Source organism: Triturus cristatus, chromosome 3_2 (assembly GCF_964204655.1).
Source record: "Triturus cristatus chromosome 3_2, aTriCri1.1, whole genome shotgun sequence".
NCBI lineage: Eukaryota > Metazoa > Chordata > Amphibia > Caudata > Salamandridae > Triturus > Triturus cristatus.
Genome location: NC_140584.1, coordinates 669519282 through 669539557, shown reverse-complemented (window position 1 = coordinate 669539557; position 20276 = coordinate 669519282). Strand labels below are relative to the sequence as shown.

At 47.2% G+C, this 20276-nt stretch overlaps 1 protein-coding gene across 1 annotated transcript in view; it reads left to right on the top strand.

The window, feature by feature from the left end:
- DBR1 (debranching RNA lariats 1) overlaps window positions 1-20276 on the top strand; it is a 77814-nt gene that overhangs the window by 34956 nt on the left and 22582 nt on the right. The window contains exons 7-8 of the mRNA XM_085648671.1: window positions 1457-1537; window positions 1690-1838. Coding sequence (XP_085504797.1) covers window positions 1457-1537; window positions 1690-1838 — 230 coding nt within the window. The remainder of the gene's footprint in view (window positions 1-1456; window positions 1538-1689; window positions 1839-20276) is intronic.

Sequence of the window (20276 nt, the reverse complement as noted above, 5' to 3'; positions counted from 1 at the left end):
TTCTGACAACCCAAATAAAAATATAAGAAATGAGAAGTCATGAGATCCTTCCCCTAGGAAGGATGCAGTACTCTAGAATTGTAGGCACTGAACGTAAGCAGCATACAAACCATCTGAAATTTCAGAAGAACTTAAAAACCTGGTTCTTGTCATAATTTTTCCTATATAGCTACAGGTTAAAGGAGGCCCATTTCTGGGTAAGCATCTCACTTTATAACTTCCTGCATGATAATACAATACTTTTTAGCAATTCCTCTCTCAAATCACATTTTCAAGATATATTTATTATTAAAATGTATAATATGTTTGTTTGATTCATTCCTGGTTTACTTGCCAAAATAGAATGTTTTGCTTATTACTTGATTAAAATGTAAGAATAATCTATTCCAGGTATTGAGTGATTTTGTGTAATAGACCTGTTATCTTTCATATAGTGTAAACCTAAAACCTGGCTTGTGGATGTTGGCACTGATTTATGATCTTTAAGACCCAATTGTGCAGGAATATTTTCTGTGTTTTAACAGCAAATTTCATCCACGGAAAACCCGCTCGAAGAGTTTTGTTTAGCCCACATTCTTACTGCATCAACAGTTTGCACGTCCACGTAATATGCTTGTATTGACACTGCTGGGCTTTGCATGAGCAGTAAGGAGGAGTAGGTGGCATGGTAGCCCATCACTAAATTTGGGTGTGCTATTGTCTTTTTTTAGGGCCTAAATGTATTGTGGCTCCCCAGATAAAAGAAGTTTCTTTATTGCTTTTTCCCCACCTCGTATCCTCCCCGTCCGACCACCCCTCCCAGAACCTCAAAATAGTAGTGAAAAATCCTAAAATAGCTCAAATTCCCTTTGTCAAACAGTGCTAAAAAAATCCTTGTTTCTATATTATCCATACGCTGTGCGAGTTCCTTGTAGCAGTGTCGACAGAAATGCTTATGCTAATGAGTTCACCTAGTTTACCTCTGTGTCTGAAATTAACCACTGTAGTGGCCTTACATTTGATCTTAAACTGTAATCTTTAGAGTACAAGAAACCGATCTGGATTGGTAGATTGTACCTAATTGGCAGCTCTCCCAGCATATGTTGGAGGTGCTAAAACAGATAATATCCTTGCAAAATGTATTTGGCTCTACGTGCTGACCAAAGGGCACTTAGAAATGTACTGCTACAGGGGAAAGGAGATAAGGTGGCATAGTAGTGCAATTGTATTAGAACAGAAACATTTGGAATTAAGAAACCGTGGTATATGTAACTTGTAAAGTGCCATGATTACTGTACATCCTTGACGTAAATATCTAAACCTCTACTTGAGTTTAATAAAAAAAATTCCTGTGGCATATGGGAGTGCTATCTAATCAATGTCTGTCTATGCCTTTCATTGAGAACAGAATGATTGTTTAGATAAACATATGGGTAATGGTTTGCAAATTATTTAATGCTGTGTTTTCCATTTTCAGACCAACAGTGGTAATGAACTTACAAAATCTACTAAGTTTTTAGCTTTGGACAAATGCCTGCCACACCGAGATTTCCTGCAGGTACAGTGCGATCATTAACATATAATCCAAATAAGTGAAATCTGCTCTGTGTGTATGTGATTGCTTTTTACTTGTTCTAATATTCATTTAGTTGCCACTTTTGACATTTATGGTTGGAATTTAATTGTGGTTTCCGCCACTGTCTCTTATAGGTGGTAGACATCGATCATGACCCTAGTAAGCCAGAAGACCGACTAGAGTATGATCTCGAATGGCTGGCAATCCTGAAGGCCACTAATCAGTTGGTTAACTTCACACCAAAGATGTGGAACATGCCTGAAAACAACGGCCTCCATACTAGGTAAGTCACAAAGCGATATGTGCCTGTGGAAATTACTGCAGTATACTTGCACTTAATAGCTATTAAAAATAGCTCTTCATATCTGTGGTAGTGGTTAGATTACCTTCTCTTAAAAATGTAATTCTGTTTCTTCAGTTTCCACTATTCAAAAAAAGTACAGTAAGAAGATAAAGAATGGCCTTCAGGCCACCCCTTGTATGCGATGCATGTTTTTCATGGTTTGACATTGAATGGCTAAGCAGTCCATCAGCACCGTGGCATTTGATGGATGGTTACTTTGTCCCATTTGTATTCCTACTAGGTTTTGGTGATGGCGCTTAAATCTTCTATAGACCAGAACCAGTGTGTTCTCTAATATGTTTACTTTGTTGAAACACCAACATGTACTTACTGTTTAGATGCCTTAACCTGTTATAAAGTGCTATTTATTAATTACCCTTGAAGGTTAATTTACTTTTACATTTGTTTGCTGCAGTGAGAACACTGTATTTTTTGTTTTTGTTATCACAAAGTAGAGATCTGCACCTCATTGGCTCTTTTTAGGTCTCGCCTGCGTATGCTAAATGGTGGCCAGCCATTGGGAAAGAGCACTGTGTGACGTAGACTTTTCCAGTTTTCGGCCGGCCCACTTGGCCGGGCTCCTCCGCTTTCCGGCAGAAGTAAAAGCTTTCTTATGTTTATGGGGCCATGTGTTTCAACACATGGCCCCATAAAGACAAGAAAGCTTTTGCGACGCGCGAAAGCATACTTTTTTCAATTTTTACAGTAGCAGTTCCCATGAGCCCTGTGTTTCACACTCTTTTCCCTCTGTTCTCCAATGCCTCGTGTTTCACACCCGGTTCCCTCTGTTCTACTGTGTCCTGTGTTTCACACTCGGTCTCTTTGTTCTCCTGTGCCCTGTGTTACCTACTCTGTTCCTCTGTTCTCCTGTGCCCTGTGTTTCACACACTGTTCCCTCTGTTCTCGTGTGGCCTGTGTTTCACACTCTGTTCCTTTGTTCTCCTATGCCCCAGAATCACAGGTGACAGGTCATCTTGGCTCCTGTTCCTGGAGTTTTACCACCGATTAACGCCTTGTGCAGTTGTTACACGCTTCACACTTAGACTATGTCTGTTATATTTTGCGCCGTGTTTCACGCTCACACTGCACTTGCTCTCTTGTGTCCGGAGTCACACACTCCGTCTCTACTCGTCCTCCTGTAGCCAGTGCTTCACACTCCCGTCTCAAGGAACTTTTGTGCTGGTGCGTCGCACTCAGTCCCCACTTGTCCTCACGTGGTCTCTGTGTCACTATCTCTTGTGCCCCTGATTCACACTCACACCACGTGGCATGAGGGAGTTCTTCTGCTGCGCTATTCGTATCCACTCCGGAATGCACACGTCTTTATCGGGCCCTCTTCTGTCTATGCTCCTGTTGACTTCTTCACGGGGGAGTTAAAAGCAGAGTTCCACAAACCGCCAAGATAGTGCAGCGGGTGAATGCACCTGTGTGGAAACTGTAAGTCTCCGATTCCAATGCAGGTAGGCAGATTCGATCCGATCAGTGGGGTAAAACTTCTGCTAGCGATATGTGTGGAAAATGTAGGTCACTGGATCGGATATCATCAAGATAGCTCCGCGGGTTAATGCGTCTGCTGTATGTTCATTTATGCACCTCAGCGACCCACAGAGTAACATACCACCCCCGGGAGTCGCATGGAAGCCAGACCACGAGATACTGCTGAACCTTGTGCCCAGAAGCCCCGGGGCCTCCTAGAGGGGAAACTGGCCGTCCCCGGTACTGTTCCATTATAGCTTCAAACATCCTGCTCTTCACAGAAGTTAACATTCATTTTCAATCGTGATTTACAGCTGCTTCTTCGACGCGTGATTCAAACTATCAACCAATCGTGATTTATATAGCGCAGCTAAGCACTCAATAGGGTATCCAGGCGCATTTTATTCTGGGGATCCATGACACCTATCAAACAATGGGTGAGGCTCCTTTCTCTTTGTCATGGGATACAGGCAGCCATGGGCTTCTGCTTGTGACCAGCCAGCAGGGCTGGGACAGAACGAGCTACTCGAGGACACCTCTGAAAGTCTGGCTGGGTGGAGGGAGGAGCAGGTCTCTGGTCAAACACAGGTCACAGCTGTGACGTATGCAGGCTAGTATGAATGGGGCCCAAGTGAGCTGCTTGTCAGACAGGTGCCAGACTCTGCCCCAGCCCTCCCAGCCTGTCAGAGATCCCTCCCTGTTGGTAAGTCTCCATGCCATTGCTGGCGATCTCCACGCCATTGCTGGCGATCTCCACATGCCCCTACAACCCTCTTGGGCTGCAGTGCTGCTCCCAACCCCCATAGAGCAGTATAAAGATGCATCAAAAATAGTGGTACTTGAAAAAAATACCTACAATATTTTGCTAAGTGGACGTGTGTTCCACACTTTCAATGCAAACTTCACCTTCAGAATGATTTTCATAACCATCTTCTCCATGGTGCACTAGTCTATTCAGAGAAGGATCCTTCTCCCTTCTTTCATATTTACATGAGTGTTACTTAATTATGTCATTTTTTTTTTATACCACAGCTGGTGGTAATACACACAAAGGCGGTCCTATGGACTTGCCGAAGCCTGTTTCCTGTTAAAAGCAACCTGCACACTCTGAATGTACTTTACCCAAAAAAGGATAATTTTTGATCAAGGCATGCTGTATGTATACAATGTTTGCAAAACAGATGCACGAGGGAGCATTGTCTAATGTCCTGGCTTCATTGCAGCTACTCTATGCTGTCATATCTTTGGGAGAAACTTTTTACACACAGTTTTTACCATAACAGGAGTCCTCATAACAATCTGAAATTACATTTAATGAAGGAGGGGCCAGTTGAATTGTGGGTTTTTTGGGGTGGGGGGGAGTGAGGGGTTGGTTGCAGGGGTGGTAGAGTTGAAGGAATGAACGAATGAAAAGCAATTTATATCGCGCAAACTAAGCCCGAAGGCATCAAGGCGCCTACCAATATAATCAGAAACACAGAGGCCAGCTCACGGATATGCCATAACAAATAGCCAGGTCTTTAAAGCTTTCCTGAACAGGGGGACTGATGGTTGAGCTCTAATTTCCATGGGGAGAGCATTCCAAAGCTTGGGCGCTAAATAGGAAAAAGACCTTCCTCCCCACCTATTTCTCCTGAAACGAGGCACCAGTAGCAATTTCTTTTCAGAGGAGCGAAGATTTCTAGAGGGGACATAGGGAACTAAGAGATCCCTGATCCCTCTTGCTCCTTGGCCCAATGTGGCCCCATATGTTAGACTAAGGATCTTTGGCAGCCGCATTCTGAACAGTTTGTAGTCGCTGCACCAGACCCTTGTCTAGACCAGAGTAAAGAGCATTGCAATAGTCAAGACGTGAGGACACCAAGGCTATCACAACTTGTATGCGTGCAGAAGGAGCAAGATAATGTTTTATTTTTCTTAGGATTTTAATGATGCCCCAACAGGTCGACACTGTTCTATTTACCTGTAGGTTCATGGAGAGCGAAGGATCAATCAGGACACCCAGATTACGAGCTGAGTGAGTGGGGGTAGGACACAATCCCAAAGAGGGAGGCCACCACTCATCCGACCAAAGGTCACTCCCACCACCAAAGACAAGAACCTCCGTTTTTTCACCATTCAGCTTTAAGGAATTAAAAATCATCCATTTAGAGACTGCCTCCATGCAGTTTCTAAAGCTGAGAGCAGAGGAATCGTCCGGGTGTGAGAGGGACACCAGGATCTGGGTATCGTCTGCATAGGAGACTACCTCCATCCCGTAAGATCTTATTAGTTTGGCAAGTGGGGCCACATAGATATTAAAGAGGGTAGGACTAAGAGCCGAGCCCTGTGGGACCCCACATTGGACGGGCAGGGATGGAGATAGAAATTCGCCCAATTTGACCCTCTGTTCTCTCTGATCCAGAAAAGAAGCCAAAAGGCTCAAGGCCGATCCTTCCACCCCAATCTCCCTCAGATGGGCTGTCAAAGTCACAGGGGATAGGGTGTCGAAGGCTGCTGTAAGGTCGAATAGGACCAGAAAAGTAGTATGGCCCCGGTCCACCTCCATGCGGATATTATTTAACACAACTTTGAGAGCTGACTCTGTACTATGGGACCTCCGAAAGCCATGTTGAGCCGGATCGAGTAGCTCATGCGAATCTATAAAAGCCATCAGATGTTCATTAAGATGGGTTTCGAGCATTTTGGCAGGTGCCGGAAGCAACGAGATGGGACGAAAGTTCTTCAGAGTTTCAGGATCAAGGGAGGGCTTTTTTAAAAGAGGCTTGACCACCGCCCTCTTCCACACGGCCGGGTAAACACCCTCATATATTGCCCTGTTCATAATATCAAGAAGAGGGGGCAGTAAAGCATCCCTACAATCCTTAAAAACTTTGAGAGGGCATGGGTCCAAAGGTGAGCCCGATTACTGAGCAACATATCCAGTTGGGTTATGTCAAGCGGAGGAAAGCTAGACAGACTAGCCTTAACAGTCCAATTCTCACTTCCAGCCCCCGAGATAGCAGGAGTGAAGGGGGGGGGGCAAAGAGGCCCTTTGCAGTTCCAGAGCGGAATAAATATCAGCAATTTTGGCGTGAAAGAACTGGGCAATCCTATCGCAGAGATCTTGAGAACTGACAGTAGGATTGGGAGTTTGCAAGGAACACAGGGAGTCAACAATTCGAAATAGGTCTCTGGGGGACGTAAGAGAGGTAGTTAGTTTAGCGAAGTAATCCTGCTATTGTTTGATTACCTCCGCTTTATACCTTTTAAGAGAAAGTTTGTTTTTCCCTTTCTGTAAAGTCCCAGCTCGCCCTCCACAGCCTCTCCTGTTTCCTACAGTCCTACCTCAAACGTCTCAGGGGTTCAGTAAACCAGGGGGCCGATGGACTCTTTCTGGCCGAGTAGCGTAATGTGACGGGGGCCAAAGTGTCAACTGCCCCACTCAAAAAGGAGTCAAATTCAAAGGCCGCCAAGTTGACATCTCCAAGATTAGCAAGCTTACTATTGGTTATCAGCGGCGCCAGGGTCTCATTTGAACTCGCCCTAAGATTTCGTTTAGGTTCTCTTCTGCTATGGCTGAAGGACCTAGAGATGGCAGGGGGACTCTGAAACTCCAAAGGAACGGCCAGATGGTCGGACCAGACCAAAGGAATGGGTTGACCCGTCGAAACCCTAGGGTCGTTCGAAAAGACCCCATCCAGGATGTGACCCGCCCGATGAGTGGGCCATTTGATCAGTTGCTTAAAGCCACACGCGGACATAGAATCCAGAAGGGAGAGGGAATCCTTGGAATCGAAATTTTCCAAATGAAAATTGAAGTCCCCAAGGATCGTCATATGTTCACAACCAAAATAAGGTTCTAAGATATTAAGCAGAACTGCCTTTAGTCAGAAACTGGGTCCGGGGGGGTCTATAAATCAAAATACCTGCGAAGGGAAGAGAAAGAGCAGAAGTAATCACAAAATGTAAGGCCTGAAAAGGATCTGAAGGAGCAGAAAGTGGAGTGGTGCGGCAGGAATGGGAGACTTGATGTAAAATCCCCAGCCCACCCCCTCTGCGCCCCACACGATCTAGTCTTCCAAGAGCATAGCCTTCGGGGATGGCGTCTATAAGGTCAGGGCCGGAAGAGTCCGAAGCCCAGGTTTCTGTTAAAAATACCCAAGAGGGTTTTAAACTTGACACAAACTCATTAAAAGCTATATTATTTTTCACTAGTGATCTAACATTGATCAAAAGACCCCGCTCAATATTAGCCATAGAGGGTGTTTTGAGCGTGGTTATGGAACTAGTAAGGGGGCCTGCCGCAGGTAGCAGCGAGCGCAATGGCAAATAACAATCACAGCCCGGGGAGTTCAAAAACGCTTCCGGGGCAAAAGAGTGATGACAATGTGAGCGAGGGGGTCTGAGAGCAACTAAATCTTTGTACGTATTGGAATGATATGTATTTCTGATATTGCGATAAGTGAGCAAGATTCTTGCCGGACCATCCTCCGGCACGTCCTTGGCGCAGACTAGCGCAGACGGGCTAGACTCTGGTGCGACTCCGGCGCGCGAACGTCATTGCCTTAAATAGAGGTCGAACGTGCCGTCCTAGCAACTAGAGCGCAACCCAATATGGCGCCCGTTTACCGGCACTATCTACCCCCAAGATGGCCCTGGAAGTCCAATCTAAGGGCAGAGGACCCGCGAAAATCGCAGTGAGTAGCGTTTTTTAATGTGCAAGTATGCGAAGGTAAAATCAGTAGAAAAACAACAATCTAAAATAAGCAAACCACAAAACAGGAAACGTTAAAAAATCGCTTAAGATGCGAGCAGTGAGTATATTCAATTCAGGCGCAGATCATAAAATAATACCGCGCGATGTGCAATGGCATAGACACAAGCTGAGGATACCGTGTAGCAGAACAGGAGGAGGTTTGAGAGGAAGACCAAGAGAAATGGGAAAAGGAACAAAAGAATGGGAGGAGAACAAGTGGAATAGTAGGATGACCGAGAAGAGTAGGGTGAGGAGGAGGAAGTGGGGGATAGAGAGGAGCAAAAAGGATAGGTTTGAGGAAAGAGTAGAATTGTGAGGAGGAGAAAAATACTTTAAAGTATGAGTTTTAATCTGTATTTACATAAGGCTGCAATTTACTTTGGTATTTTTGTGAAGATACTAGTGTAGAATGGTCTTTTATCTAAATCGTGGCTGTGTTTATAAGCCTACAACCATTCACTTTATTCCCTTGGTCTGCGTAGTTGTAAGTTTTGCTGGCTGGGCATTTTTTTCACATCTTGCCTAACATAGTTCTAATTAGTAAATTGGTTAGAGCCTGGTCCTCTAATAATTATTTTTGTGAAGTGTCATTACTTCATTAGCTATTAAAATTGAGTTTGCATGCTATTGGCATGCAGTTATCTACCAATCTGTACCCTTTCCCCCTATTTTTTTGTATGGCTACATAATCTGGATTAGAAATTATCTTTCACACTGAGCACATTCCTAAGGCAGATCCTTGTCCCAGGGCTCTGGAACGCCTTTGTGGGGCTCTTCTACTCATCCATTCTCTTGCTTGGCTCCGGTACCTCATCATGAAGTGTGTTTAAGCCGTTTGTCTAGTCATCCACAGTTTTCAATGGCTGACCTACCTAACCTGTTTGAGCAAATGCTGGGGCACAACCAGCTGTGTGCAGTACGATACGTACAAGTCTGTCTAGGCAATCTTGATTGCATACAGAGTAAATGGCATTGAATTTTATCATTGGGAAAATTTCTGGAGGTAAGAATCAGGGTATTGACCACTGAATGAAGCAATCAAACTACCCCTTCAGCTAGTTGGGTACAAAGAATTCATCCCCCTAACCCACCATCAAAGATTCCCCACATGTAGATGATACCTCTGACTTTCTGAGTAGCCATGGGGAAGGTATGCATACCTGGTTGAACCCTACCACTTTTTGCCTCTGTCTGAAGCCCAAAGTTCCAGTAACCCTATCTCAACTTTCATGTCTGGTCCCAGTATTGGACCAGGTGGCTCCAGCAGGGGTATGACCTACGGACTATAACCCCATGTTCTCCTTGCTAGCTATGGACTATTACCCCATGTTCTCCTTGCCACAGCACAGAGACCCAGATCATGACCAAGATATCCACCCAAACTCAACCACACTTTTGTGACCAAGATGGAAGGGCTTTCCTTTGTGACCTCAGCCACAGAATGAAGACTTCTGCCTTTAGTGGCCCACAACTCCCCAACCTTTGCTAACCTTAAACTGTAATTCCTCTAACTCATCAGGAAATTTGAAGTAAGCATTTCTCTTGAGCTCAACATCTCAAAGTAACCAATAACTCATGCCTGGGTGGTGTCTGCAGTAAGTAAAGTCGATGTCTTCCTTGGCCACCGGCATCCAGGCCACCCCTGCCCACATTTGTCATCCCAAGGGCATTTGAAAGAGAGTAGAGGAGCCTCTCTTTCTGAAATGAACACTAAGCCATAATCTAGGGAAAGATCTACTTACATTTTTAAACCAGTCAAAAATGGAAAAAAAAGAAAAAAAACCTGAAAGCTCATACTTGCTGAAAAGGAGCAAGAAGGGTGAAGTACTGGGTATTTTAAGCCCAGCGGTGCAGGGGAACACACCCTATGACTTTGGGTTCTTCCTGTTTCAGACCTACAGAAACACAGAGTCTTCTGGGTGAAGTCAAAGATCAGTTTATTGGCTGCACACCAATTACAGGTATCCAAGAAGTACAACAGCGTGTATGTTCTTAGGAGACTGCCGAAAATCCCAGAAACGGGCTTCTCCTTAAATACAAAATATCCTGCTTCAGGCACACATTCCTTGGTTTACGATATGGCCATTACATGTATACATTACAAATGAAAAAGGCAGAGTCATGATGACCATCCCACATTCCAGTTAAGCCAGCCCGCAATTATTTACCCAGCAAGGCTCAGAGCCCACATCAGACATCGATAGGCCCCAATAAACATGAGCATCTCCTGTTTGGAAAACAAGCCATAAAGCAGGAACAGTCAGGTGTGAAAGAGATTAGCTGGAGGCTCGTGTTTAATGTAAAGGCTTTATGGTGTGTCAAGCCCTGATGCTAATCACAGGTGGCCAGAGGACGGGGAACTCGTGTGACCGGACTGACCTGGGGCAGCGGAGCCAAGCTGCCCTGGTCACAGAAAAGTCAAAGAAAGGCACATGTGCTCTAAAAGGCCCGTATTTGCTTCATGCTATGTAGCCTATGTGAGGGCAACCATAAGATGGCCACCGCTCTAAAATGGAACCCACGTAGTGATGTATAATAGCGTATAAACAGTGCATTCATAGCTAAAACGTTACACAAAGCACTTGTACATACCGCATTAACCATTCGCGGTTCACTAATACCGGGATAGGGCCCTGCCTCCTACGCGGTCCCAAGTTTTAAAGTACGACAGACCCTCCTTTTGCCCTTACATAGGCAATAACTATACTCTCATTAATCCGAGTCTAGGTCAATATTCACGAAGTCATGGAGATGTTGCTGTAGCATCATCCTATTACTTGGCTCGTCCCTCGATACAGGTTTCCTTACACACAATGTAGCACAGAGGCCACATATCGCAGGAGCACACTGTATGCACAGACAGAACAGGAAAAGGATGGCTAAGATCATTCCAATGACCATCAGAACTTTCCAACCCCAGGCAGATATCAGTTCCCAGAACCACCCCACCAGTGACCAATCTCCTTTATCCACGTGTATGGACTCAGATATTTTATGTAGTTTGGAGATGGCTTGATAAACTGTTGGAGCGTTGTCTGGTATGAAAATGCAACAACTAGATTGGATAACCTTACATACCCCACCGCGGTCTGCAAGTATGGCGTCTAGAACCATGCGGTTCTGCAATGTCATGAGGCGATCCGCTTGGAGCTCAGCTGTCAAATTACCAAGGGCACCAGCCGTTACATTAACAGTGGGTTCAACCACACGAGTCAGTTGTCTCAAGTTCCTACTATTAACCATAGGTCCCCAAAACGGCAGGAAACCCAAAAAGAAGTCTCACGCTTCCTGACCGGCAGTATCCTCCTTACTAATCACGCCTCTCACAACTCTGGTCTTGTGATAGTCGGAGGCGGCAGTAAATGTTGGCGGTAGCAGATTTGCAATATAACATGTGCCCGAGAAATCAGGGTGCAACCATGTATATGCTCGGTCATTGCAGATAAAATATGTACCCTTGGCAGCCAAAAACGCAGGGGAAAACTGTGACGGAAAAGTGTACGTTTCAGTACAGTCATTTCTTCCCAGTTGAGCTCTAGGATTCTGACCATTACCTTGCAAACAGAACCGACCTATGTGGGGTACGACCCAGATTGGGGATGAGATTTTTCGCTGTCTTTCACCCAGACTAATACTATACCCCGTCGCGTTCCACCCTACATAAGCTCTCCACTCTTCTTTGGGAATAGATGAGTATGCATCGATATCTCTGCTCATATCGGCAACTCCTTTCATTAAAGCTTTGTTATTGGTGCTAGGTCTGATGGAACGCGGTTGTCGCGGGGAGTAGGCATCTAATGCATAGAGAAACATGGTCTGGAATGCCCATGACGATCCATTGTAACTATACGGCAGCACTAGATAGGGAATACCCTTATTAATGGTATGTGGCATTAAACCACACACCCAACAATTGGTTGTATTCATGACTAGTTGGTGCTGGTGCAGGAGCTGAATTAACGAGTTGTTTACAAATTCAGACCGTCTAGCTTGTTCATGTTCAGGCAGAGGGTGAAAAGAGTGTGAGGAGACAGTAGGAAGAGGTATAGGCTGTACAGTGGGTGCAATGGGCTCTTGAGAGGAGAAGAATACAAATCCTACAGTAAACACTACCATACTACATAATACAAACAGGCATAAAAATACAAAACGTTTGCTCTTCATTATTTTACACATTCTTGCTTTAAAGTTCATTTCCTCAGTGAGTCTCTCCATCTTGAAAAACTCCATCCTCTAATCGTGCCGCTCGCGGCGGGTGAGTATCTTCTGCTAAGGAGTACGCCTGTCAGTCCAGGGAACGTCCTAGACCAACCAGAACCGTCGACCTAACGTCTTCGGCCTGTACCCCAAAGTCTTGGCACCGCGACCCTGCGGCTGAACCCGGATGGTGGTTCGAAAAACAAAAATCAAGAAAGTCCTTCAGATGGGAGAGCTCTGGTTATAAAAAAAAAATAAAAAGGTAAAAGAAAAAAGAATATGTATTTGTCCATAGGCCTTGGTCTTAGATTATAACGAGAACGGCCAGGTACTGTTTGATCTTGAAACAAAAGTTCAGGCTCTGTAGTGTCCAATCGAATTGACGGTGGCACAGCTTCTTGCAAAATATCGTCACTTTCCTGTGCTGAAGTTGTGCCTTTTATGCATGCATCACTGAACAGCACAAAACGAGGTACAGTGTCTGTTTCAGAGTCAGCGATACCCTCCTGGACCCACTGGTCATACGGCAGAGGCAAAGGTATCCTCTTCACGTGGGCGCCGTGGATCCAGTTCTTTTTCCCCTTTACTCGAACAGCTGATCTTGTGGATAGGAGTACGAGATGAGGGCCGATCCAACGAGGCTCATCGTTGCTCTTGCGCTGAAAATTTTTCACCAAGACCCACGTGCCAGGGTCGATGGGGTGTCCTGGAGCCTCAGAGGCCTGGGGAAGAGTATCGTGCACCTGTTGGTGTAAAACACGTAATTTAGCCGTCAATTCATACAAGTAATCAAGCAGTACTGGGTGTTCGATTTCACTGAATTTCGTCGGTCTTGGCACACCCCATACATTGGCCGGGCGGCCAAAAACGACTTCGTAGGGACTAAGTCCCACTTGTGAATGCACAGTCATTCTGGTGGACAGGAGTGCTAGAGGCAGAGCGTCAGGCCATTTAAGACCTGAGCTCGCTTGGATTTTGGCCAGTTTGAGTTTTAGAGCGCCATTGTAGCGCTCCACTAATCCAGCTGATTGGGGGTGGTTTGCAGCGTTGAATTTCTGCATTATCCCTACTCCCTCACACACATTCTTCATCACTTGACCCACAAACTCACTCCCATTATCACTCCACACCATTCTTGGCATTCCAAACCTAGGGAAAAATTCCTTCACAAGGGCTTTGGCTGTGGACAGAGCAGTGTTGTCCTTTAGGGGATAGGCCTCTATCCATTTTGAAAAAGCGCAAACAACCACCAACACATATTTCAGGTTGTTGCACCTTTCCATGTGGATAAAATCCAACTGCAAAACTTCAAATGGATATGATGGAGGCGCAAAATGACCAGCTGGAGTTGGGGTTCCCCTACCAGGGTTGTACTTCAAGCATACCATACAATTCTTGACCACATTCTCTGCACACTTAGGAATTCCAGCATTCTGCCATACTGGAGCCAACAACTTACAAATTCCTTTCGTACTGATATGTGCCATTCCATGTGCCATAGTAACCACTGGAAGCACATATGCATCAGGTAACAACCATCGCCTATGTTCTCACAAATCAATCCAACAACCATTCTCATCCAACTTACCCATACTTTCTCTCCACTTGCTTAACTCTTTCTCTGTGGCTTCAGCTTGAAGGGACTTCACAATCTCTATTGTGTTTTCACACATTCCAACATCACCAACCCATCTGGCAGGGCCTGCAACATACATTCGAGTCTTCACATCTTTTGCTGTTTCTTTCGCGACTTCATCAGCAAACGCATTACCACGACCAACATCATCAGTGATTTTCTTGTGCGCACTGCATTTCATAATCGCAACTTGTGATGGTATGGTCAGCGACTCAAGGAGATCATTCACCAGCTTGCCATTCTGAATCTTAGCTCCATGTGAAGTCAGGAACCCACGTTCCTTCCACAATCGCCCAAAACTATGAGCCACGCCAAAGGCGTACTGGCTATCCGTATATATGTTCACTTTCATTCCTTCAGACAACACGCATGCTCTCGTAAGGGCAATCAATTCTGCTGCTTGAGCCGAATTTTGTGGCACACGCGCAGTTTCCACAATCGTGTGCAAAGTCGGGATCGCATATGCAGCAGTCGTATCACCATTCGGAAGCTTGAAACACGAACCATCCACCCATAAAGTACCATCACACTCAGTCAGGGGAGTATCTTTAAGATCTACTCTCCCTTTCGTCTCTTCTTCTGTTCTAAACAGACAATCATGTTGCTCTATCTCATCTAGGTCTGCTGGAATTGGTAATAGTGTAGCTGGATTCAATGTGTTGCATCTCTTTATGTGTATATGATTTGCTAACAGTGTCAGCTCATAACCAGATAATCGTGCACTAGTTAAGTGCTGTGTCTTGGTCCTGTTTAACAATGTGTCCACAGCATGTGGAACCATAACAATCAATGTATTATCCATTACTAGGCCAGCAGACTGTCGAATAGACATAGCTGCAGCGGCTGTGGCTCTCAGACAACTTGGCAATGCCCTCGCTACCGGGTCCAAGGTTGACGAAAAATATGCGCATGGACGCGGTCTGTCGCCAAAAGGCTGTGTTAACACTGATAATGCGCAACCATCTTTCTCATGAACATACAATGTAAAAGGCTTGCTGTAGTCAGGGGTACCCAACACAGGAGCTGAACACAATGCATTGCGAGATTCCCAAAAACTTTTCTGACACTCTTCAGACCATGGAATAGGATTCGGTGTGTCTTTACATGTTAATGCTAACAAAGGTTTTGCCAACAAGGAAAAATTGGGAATCCAATGCCTACAGTATGAAGTAATGCCCAAGAAAGCACGCACTTCTCTCTGTGTTCTTGGCACACTCAACTGTGCAATGGCTTGAATTCTTTCTGGGGTCAGTTTCCTTCCCTCCTTCGATAAGAGATGACCTAAGTAGGTCACTTCTTGTCGACAATATTGCAGCTTTGAGAGAGACACTTTGTGATGGAAGGCAGACAAATGACGCGACAATGACAAGGTAGCGTTTTTGCAAATCTTTTCAGTATCCGCGGCGATTAGTAAATCGTCAACGTACTGAATGAGGATAGCGCTACTAGGTAAAACAAGGGCATCAAGCTGCGCTTTCAAAGCTTGGCTGTATATTGATGGGCTTTCACAGTAGCCCTGAGGAGCGCGTTTAAAGCGGAAGCTGCGACCTCCTAAACTAAAGCCAAAAATGTCTCTGCTCTCCTCCGCAATTGGGATGCTAAAGAAAGCATTCTTTAGATCGATCACTGAGAACCATGCAGCGGAGGCTGGAATCATAGTTAACAAGGCAGTTATATCCGGGACAACTGGAAACTGTGGTACAACAATCTTATTAACCTCTCTAAGATCAATCACAAATCTGTAAACAGGTGGCTGTGAAGGGTCCGTTCGTTTTAAGACCGGTAAAACAGGACTATTGCAAACGTTGCCTCTTGTCTCTTCAATTACACCCTTTTTAATCAAATCACTGACAATTGCTAACAATGCTTTCCGACCTTCATTGGAGATCTTGTACTGGGGAATACGTGGCAATCTGACATTGGCTTTTAAAGTGACCACATATGGCGGTATTTCCAAAAGACCCACATCATTGGGACCAGTAGCCCAAAGGACATCCGGAAGGGATGACAATTCAGGTGGCATTGCATTTTTAGACAAATACATTGGGGAAATCACTTTCTTGCCTAATGTAAGTTGTACTCCTGAGGGAGAACAATATAGCGTTGCATGCAATCTTTTTAGCAAATCTAAGCCTAGCAAATTTTCACCACAGCCTGTTGTTAGGATGAGGGGTGCTTTTAGCTCACAGGGTCCAACAGAAAGTGACATAGGACTAGAAATCGGGTTCCTAACTGGGGCGCCAGAAAAACCTACTGAGACATTCATTTCGCCATACAAAGGCGCGCCAGGGAGTTTTTTTTTTTATTTTGTTTTTTTTTGTTTTTTTTTGGAAAACCTTTATTTCAAAATTCAGGACACAGCTATTCAGCCGACAGCCCGGAGGTTCGGCAGCATTGCAAGTTAGATACAGTGATGTGTCCCCAATGCAGTTCAAAGAGTAATGCAAAGGTCCAATTTTAAGTAAACACAGAAAAAACTAACAACAAACCCCAGCAAGGCAAGGACATTGAAAGCCCATGGCGGAGGCCCCCAGGGGAGGCCGGACCCCACTCGTCTAATAAGTACAAGACTGTGTACGGAGGAAGAAGGGGAACAGCAGAGGCCCAGAACAGTTACTAAAACCAAACTGTGCTGGAAAGTAGGTCAGGGGGAAAGCTGTTCCTCGGGAGGTTCCAGGTCCGGGGCATGACATATTCCCCCCCTGTATTGGTTCCAACGCCCCCAGATGGCATGCCACTTCCGGGGGCGACCTCTAGAGCAGTAGACCGTCTTCTCCCTAAACATGCTCCAATCCATGTTCTCCTGCCACGCGGTCAGTGTAGGGGGTCCCGAGGAGCCCCATAGTCGCGCGATATCCCTTTTAGCTATCATGTTACCCAGAGTCACCCATTGGGTCTGCGCCTCATCGAGGTCGGTGGGCCCCCAGACGTTCAGGAGGCAGCACCGCGCCTCCGGCTGTACCACAATGCCCATCACCTCCCCCATAACTGCATGGACTCTCCTCCAGAACTCCACAATGACACCACATTCCCAAATGATGTGTAGGAAAGTACCCACCATACCACATCCCCTTCTGCACAGGCCGTCCTCCGAGAATCCCATGCGGACCAGCCTCGGCCCCGTCACATACACCCGGTGCAGTATTTTAAGCTGCACCAGCCTCAGACGCGACGGGATCGCAACCTCCTTAGGCGAAGAAACCGCTGACTGCCAGTCCTCATTATCCAACTCAAGGCCATCCCTGGTCCACTGTTCTCTCAGCCCCAATAGCAAGTCTGCCCGGACGTTTATCAGCTTCTTATATATGAGCGAGATCGTGCTCTCGGGCATATGACCATCAAGGACTCGGTCCTCAAGGGGAGAGGATTCTGGCACCTTCTCACCCTCCACGAGGACTGATCGGAGGGCGTGACGCAGCTGGATATACCTGAAATACTCTGAGGGCCCTAGCTCAAACTCAGTCTGCAACTCCTCGAAGGACTTCACCCTCCCCTTATGCAGCACATCTCCCACCTTGGATATACCTATCAGATCCCACTTGTCAAAACCCTTCGTGTGCCAGAGTTTTCCCAATCTTTCCGATTCAAACAATGGGGTAGCGAGGGTTAGCCTATCCTTCCAGCCCAACGAGTCAGCCGCCATCTTCCATACGCGCACCGCCACACCTGTGGGCCCCGTGAGGGACGAGTCTAAGGACCGCGAATACAACGCCCTGTAGTAGTTGCCGCCGCGCAGCAGCCACCTATCCATGGCGTACCCAGGGCTGAGGGCAGGGCCATAAAACCCATGATTGATCGCGCTCAGCTGCGTGGCCCAATAGTACCGTCGGATGTCTGGGAGTGCAATGCCCCCATCGTACCAAGGGAGCGTCAACTTTGAAATAGCTATTCGCGGCCGCCCATCCCACAGCAACGTCCTTTGGAGGCCTTCGACCTCCCGAAAGTATTTGGCCGGTACCCAGTCCAAGGTGTTCTGGAGGGCGTAGAGGAAGCGGGGAAGAGACATCATTTTGAACAGGGCCGCACGCCCAACAAGGGAGAGCGGCAGCTTCCGCCAACCTTCCACATCTCGCCTCAAGCGTGCCAAGGGGGGGAGCAGATTCCTCTCATAGCGCACAGCAGGATCCATGGATATAAAAATCCCCAAATACACAAAACCCTGCTGGGCAACCTGTATCGAACATGTTCTAGGGATCGGTGGGACTTCGCCACTAAGAACGTACAAGTACGATTTGCCCCAATTAATCACAAGTCCCGAGTTCCTACCGAACGATGCGAGTACGTCACAGACCACTATAAGTGACTTCTTGGGTGAGGCAAGATACAGTAGGATATCATCGGCATAAAGCGAAATACGGTCCTCGTGATCAGGCGACCACCGAAGGCCCCGTATATCCGGGTGCCAACGTATCCACGCAGCCAACGGTTCAAGGGCGAGGGCGAACAACAGAGGCGACAGGGGGCAACCCTGCCGAGTACCCCTACCAAGCTGAAACGGAGTAGATGCCCGACCATTCACCACAACATTCGCTAGTGGCCCCTCGTACAGCAACCGAACCCAACTCACAAAACCGCGACCGAAACCAAACTTGGCCAGCACGGCCCATAAATATGCCCACTCCACCGTGTCAAAGGCCATCGTGGCATCAAGAGATGCCACAACAGCCGGTTCACGCAGCGTGCCCGCCCTGGCGATGACGCCATGAAGACGCCTAAGGTTCAATGCTGTGTTTCGGTGCGGGATAAAGCCAGATTGATCCGGGTGGACCAAATCGCCAAGTACCCTAATCAAACGGGTAGCCAGGAGTTTGGCCAGAATTTTCGGCTCAGCGTTGAGGAGGGAAATGGGCCGATAGGAGGTGCATCTATCTCGGGGTTTACCCTCTTTATGTATGACCACAATCGACGCCAGCCGCTGGTCCAACGGAAGGATCCCATCCCCCCGCGCCTCCAAAAACATGGCGCACAGGTGAGGGGCGACCCTATCCGGGAACAGTTTGTACAGGTCGATCGGCAGTCCATTCGGGCCAGAGGCCTTACCCGAGTTCAACGCGCGAATCGCCCCCGCCACCTCGTCAACCGTGATGTCACCATCCAAATCGTCCCTATCTATGTCAGAGAGGCAGGGCAACTCGATATCACGGAGGAGATCAGACGAGTCCTCGGGCGGCCTGTCCGACTCAGAGGAATAAACCCTATGAAAGTACTCCGCGAAACACTTCACAATCCCCTCAGGTTCCACAATCGCCTCTCCCCCCTCTCCAATCAACTCTGGCACCACTCTATTGACCCGTTCTTTCCTGTCCAACCACGCCAGGAGTTTCCCTGCCTTATCCCCAACGTCATACAGGCGGCCCTGTTGTTCCCTGCTGAGGGTCTTAGCGGCGTTCGTCACCAGGTCCCTATATTCCGCCTGCTTCAGGCAAAGCTCATGCAATAAGGACTCTGTAACCTCCTCCTCCATATCCCCCTCAAGGGCCGCAATCTCCTCCTCCACTTGCCGCACCTCGCCATCCCTCCGATTCTTGGCAGCCACCACCAGGGAGAGGGCTTCCCCCCGAAGCACGGTCTTAAAAGCTTCCCACAGCGACACCGCCGAGTCCACGATTCCCAGATTGTCCTTAAAGTAATTATCCACCTTCTTTACCAGGGCGCTGCGCATCTTGGGGTCTCGGAAATACCATGGGTTGATGGGGGGCCACCCTCCCTCCTCCCTCCCGACCTAGATCCAGCCGGATCCACACTGGCGAGTGATCAGAGATACCGCGTGCCATGTGCCTCGCCTCGGATATCAACGAGGCATGTGCTGCCAGAATGAGCAGGTAGTCAATCCTGGAGAGGCTACCATGCGCCCCGGAGTGAAACGTGTATTGACTCTGTGTGGGGTGCCGGAGTCTCCAGCAGTCGATCAGACCAAACATATCCAGGAAGTCTGGGAGCCATTTCTGAGCCCCCCCTGTGTCCCTGGGCGGGTATCTATCCAACAGTCCTGAACCCACAGCGTTGAAATCCCCTCCCACTACCAGCATTCCCCCCGGGAGAGTCAGCAAAGCCCTGCCCAGTTCAGCAAATGTGGAGGCCTGCAGGGCCGGCGGGACATAAACCGAAACCAAAACCAAAGTCCTTCCTTCCCACCGCCCCGCCACCGCCACAAACCTCCCCCTATCGTCAACAATGGTGGAGTCCACCTCAAAAGGCAACGATGCTCTAACGAGGATGCCCACACCCCTGGACCCAGAAGAGAATCCCGAGTGTGCAATGAATTTATACCCCTTCCTATTCAGGGCATAGCACGTATTGCCTATGAGATGCATCTCCTGCAGCAGGACAA